The following is a 3,581-nucleotide window of genomic DNA, read 5'->3' on the forward strand; positions in this document are numbered from 1 at the left end:
ATTGTAGTACTGAAACAAGAGAAACTGTTAGCCCACTATGGTAACTCAGCTGAAAACACCCAAGTCCAGAACACATAAAATAAAGCTAGAGGAATTGCAGCCTGCAGAGAATGAAAGTCACTGGCAGAGGGAAGCAACATTACATGTACTATTGGGGTTGACACAGTAGAATACATTTAAATGTAAGCTAAATTAGATTTGAGACCTGAATTTAAGTTAAAGTCATAAAAGGTAGCACTGCTGGTTTGTTACAGACCTCCAGGGCAGGTTGAGAAGAAAATGGTTTTCCCCGTATAGGAAGCTTATAAAAAAAGTGCCAGAATAAATCAGTAGGAAGAATCATTATGGATTGAAAAAAAATAATAATAATAATAAAAAAAAAGCCTAGGCCACATTCCTGGAGTTAGTAATGAACTGTTTTTCCTTCAGTTTATTTGGCTGTTAGCAGAGTCAAAAATCAAGTCCTTGGAAATAAGCCGTATTGGAAGTTAGGTGGCATACAGAACCACAGGAGTATCTGAGCAAAGGTATCATGGTATCAAGAAACGCTGCCCAGTACGAGATGCCCGGGGGCACAGGCTGCCTTTACACCATCAGCGGGTATCTCAGTAACCACTTGGAGATTACAGACACACACACATCCTCCCCAGGCATTCACTTGGCTGCCGGCCCAGGTATTGCCTGCGATAAAGGGCAATATATATATAGGGCTAAAAAATAATCCTAATACTAAAGGAACATACAGTGTTTAAGGACTATTGTCAGGGAATCCACCATACATAGCATAAGTTAGCTGATGTGGAAGTTAAGCCAACAACATGTGGAATTCATCTCAAAACTTAACCAGCTACAAAATCGGTAGCAAGTGCCAATATGACTCAGTAGAGCCAAAACAAGCAGTATCAGCAATAAAGCTGAAGGATTTTAAATAGATCACGGATGAGTACTGGGGAGACTTAGAAACAAGCAGAAACAAGTAACTTTAATTGCTTAACTGACGACAAGCTGCAATGAATACTTTAATTAACAATTAAGGTTTTAATGCATGCACAATGTCAAAGGTATAAGATATTAATCACTCATGCATTGTAAAACAATGGCGACAGATAGCTTAAAAAGTGAAAAGGCAGAGTGTTGAACATACACTGTGGAAATAACAAGAGGTCTCGCAATTCCTACCATTAGTTTGTTGGTTTTGGAGGTCTATTGAAAGCACAGTTAAGTTTTAATTGTAATAATGTTCTTTCCCCAGACACTGTAAGACTTCTAAACAGCACAAGCCTTTATCGTGCTTGCACATAGTACTAGACTGGGATTCGTCAGGTTTTTCAGAGTGCAGGTAACAATATTCCCTTTAGGCTGTGATACTGCATCACAGGCATCCAAGGTTTCAGTCGCAGAACACAGGAGCAAAGCTGCTAATGGCAGTGCTGGCGTGCCATGTTACACAGCGCTCGCACACAGCCTGAAGGGCCTTGGAGCTGTAGATGGGGAGTAAAACTGAACTGAAAGGAGAAAAAAAAAAAAAAAAGGGTGAAAAAGGCAGAAAGCAGAAGGAAGGGAAAACAATGAAAAAAGAAGTTCAAAGAAGAGCAGGGAGGGCAGCTGCTGAAAATTTGGTGGGGAAGGGGTGTGGGGGGAAGATTGGTCAGGAATAACTTTTAAAGCGTTTATGAAGGCTGAGGCCAGTCGGTTTAATTCAGGTAGTGACTGTTGGGGAGAGTACTTTAAAGAATTAGAGTTGTAAAATTTCCAATAAAAAAGGTTGTGAACCCTTAGATAAACTTGTTGCAAAAGATACTGTGGAAGTTAACAAAAAAATTAACATTCAGGGAGACAGAATATTCACATTTTTCAATGCAACCCAGGATTTTACATTTCTAACTCTGTTCTGTGACTAGAAAATATTTTTCTATCGCTTCTTATAATCTGCTTCAGATTTCTACATGTAGAGAACCCCTCCACCAGAGTTTTACTGCAGGACAATTCTTTCATTGCTTCACCTGCTCCAAAACTCTTCAGCTTTGCAGCTCTCAACGATGCTCAGTGACAGCTGTGCCTAGCTCTGTATTGAGCTACTGGAGAGGGAACCAGGGTGGGAAGATTGCTCCTAATTTAAAAAGCAAACAAAAATCCTACAAGAGTTAAGCATCTCAATCAGCCTAGCTGCTTTGCTCATAACACTATCATGCTGCCTACTGATAACTGTATTTACTGGGTTTGTGTAAGCTGATGGTGACAATTAAGATAAGTTGAGTAAATAACTACAGTAATCACAAGAATTTAGATATCTGTAGTTACATGACAAACTACATTCTCATATAAGAAAGAAAAAATAAAGGAGAAAAGGCGAAAAAGAAAGAAAGAGAGAAAGAACCACAATCCATGCAGAAGTACCTCTCTCTGGTTAGATTTCCAGAAGCAAGCCCTCACACTAGTTTCTCTTTTCTTTCTGTGGGACAATACTTTGCGGTCACTGACTTCTGTTTATCAAAACGCCATGTGAAACATAGGCTAAAAATCCTATTTCTGAAACTAAAGCATTCCAGGAGAAGTTAGTACAAGCAGCCAGAGGCCTCTGTTAGCTGTACATGCAACTACCACAGCTCTACGTGCTGATCACACTCATCATCGGGTGTTCTTATCTTTTTCTGGTTTTCCCTCCTTCTCTCGCCCCACTTTTCCAGCCAGTCACCTCAAAGGTAACAGCAAGCACATGTTTTTGAATGACTTTTGAAAAACTAAGTAATTATATAAGGAATTGCTTGCATTGGAATTATTTTCCTAAAATTAGTCATCGTAAATATTAACGTCTAAGCAATTGATGTTTTTTGTTTAACATTCCAAGCAGTGTTTTCTCAAAACCTGCGAGTCTAAAGCAACAAGAGGTCTTCTACTCTCAAGTAGAGATTCACTACAACTAGGATAAGCAGTACGTTGTGACAATTTTCTTACAGTGAGAGCTCACTATCAACCGTTCCCTTGTGCAAAACTAAAATCTGCAGTTTATAAGTTTGCTCGGGTTTGCAGCCACTGTATATATAAACCTCAACTGAACTAGAAACACAAATAGGACATAGCGCTTACTGTAACTTGCAGAAGCCAGCTTTCCAGGCTCTACTAACACTTTATTCAGAAATACGCAATTCTTGTATTTCGTATAAAGTTTGGCATACTTAGATACTCAGGAAGGCAGAGCTCTAAAATACCCTTTAAAAGATGCTCACAACAAGCAAATGCTTAGGAATCTGTGTTTTGGTGCGTTCTGCATGTAAACACCTGGAAAGCATGCTTTTATTCCAAGAAAAGGGTGAGGTACATCCCGTGCCTAAGACTGTGGATCTCATTTTACTCCGGTCTCACTTCGCATTTCGCGGGTCAGAGGGGAGCCAGGTACCCACTGTGTTCCCACCACAAGGCCATCCATCCCTGCTCCGGGCATTACCCACGCAACTCCTTGCTCGCATCTCTCTCTGCTACACCCATCGCTCTTTGGTGCTTCCACTGCAGAGGCCCCACCACAGGTACCTTCCCCACCACGTGAAATCCAAGTTGCTGAAAGGCTGCCGCCCGCCGGGAGC

The 3,581-nt window shown here is 40.8% G+C and overlaps 1 protein-coding gene across 1 annotated transcript in view; it reads right to left on the minus strand.

Moving 5' to 3' along the window:
- TMEM57 (transmembrane protein 57) overlaps window positions 1-3,486 on the minus strand; it is a 28,967-nt gene extending 25,481 nt beyond the window's left edge. Inside the window, exon 1 of the mRNA XM_009882235.1 lies at window positions 3,446-3,486. Coding sequence (XP_009880537.1) covers window positions 3,446-3,486 — 41 coding nt within the window. The remainder of the gene's footprint in view (window positions 1-3,445) is intronic.
- Between the last annotated feature and the right edge of the window lie 95 nt (window positions 3,487-3,581).

The sequence above is a fragment of the Charadrius vociferus genome, unplaced genomic scaffold, assembly GCF_000708025.1.
Source record: "Charadrius vociferus isolate BGI_N301 unplaced genomic scaffold, ASM70802v2 scaffold613, whole genome shotgun sequence".
NCBI classification, from domain to species: domain Eukaryota; kingdom Metazoa; phylum Chordata; class Aves; order Charadriiformes; family Charadriidae; genus Charadrius; species Charadrius vociferus.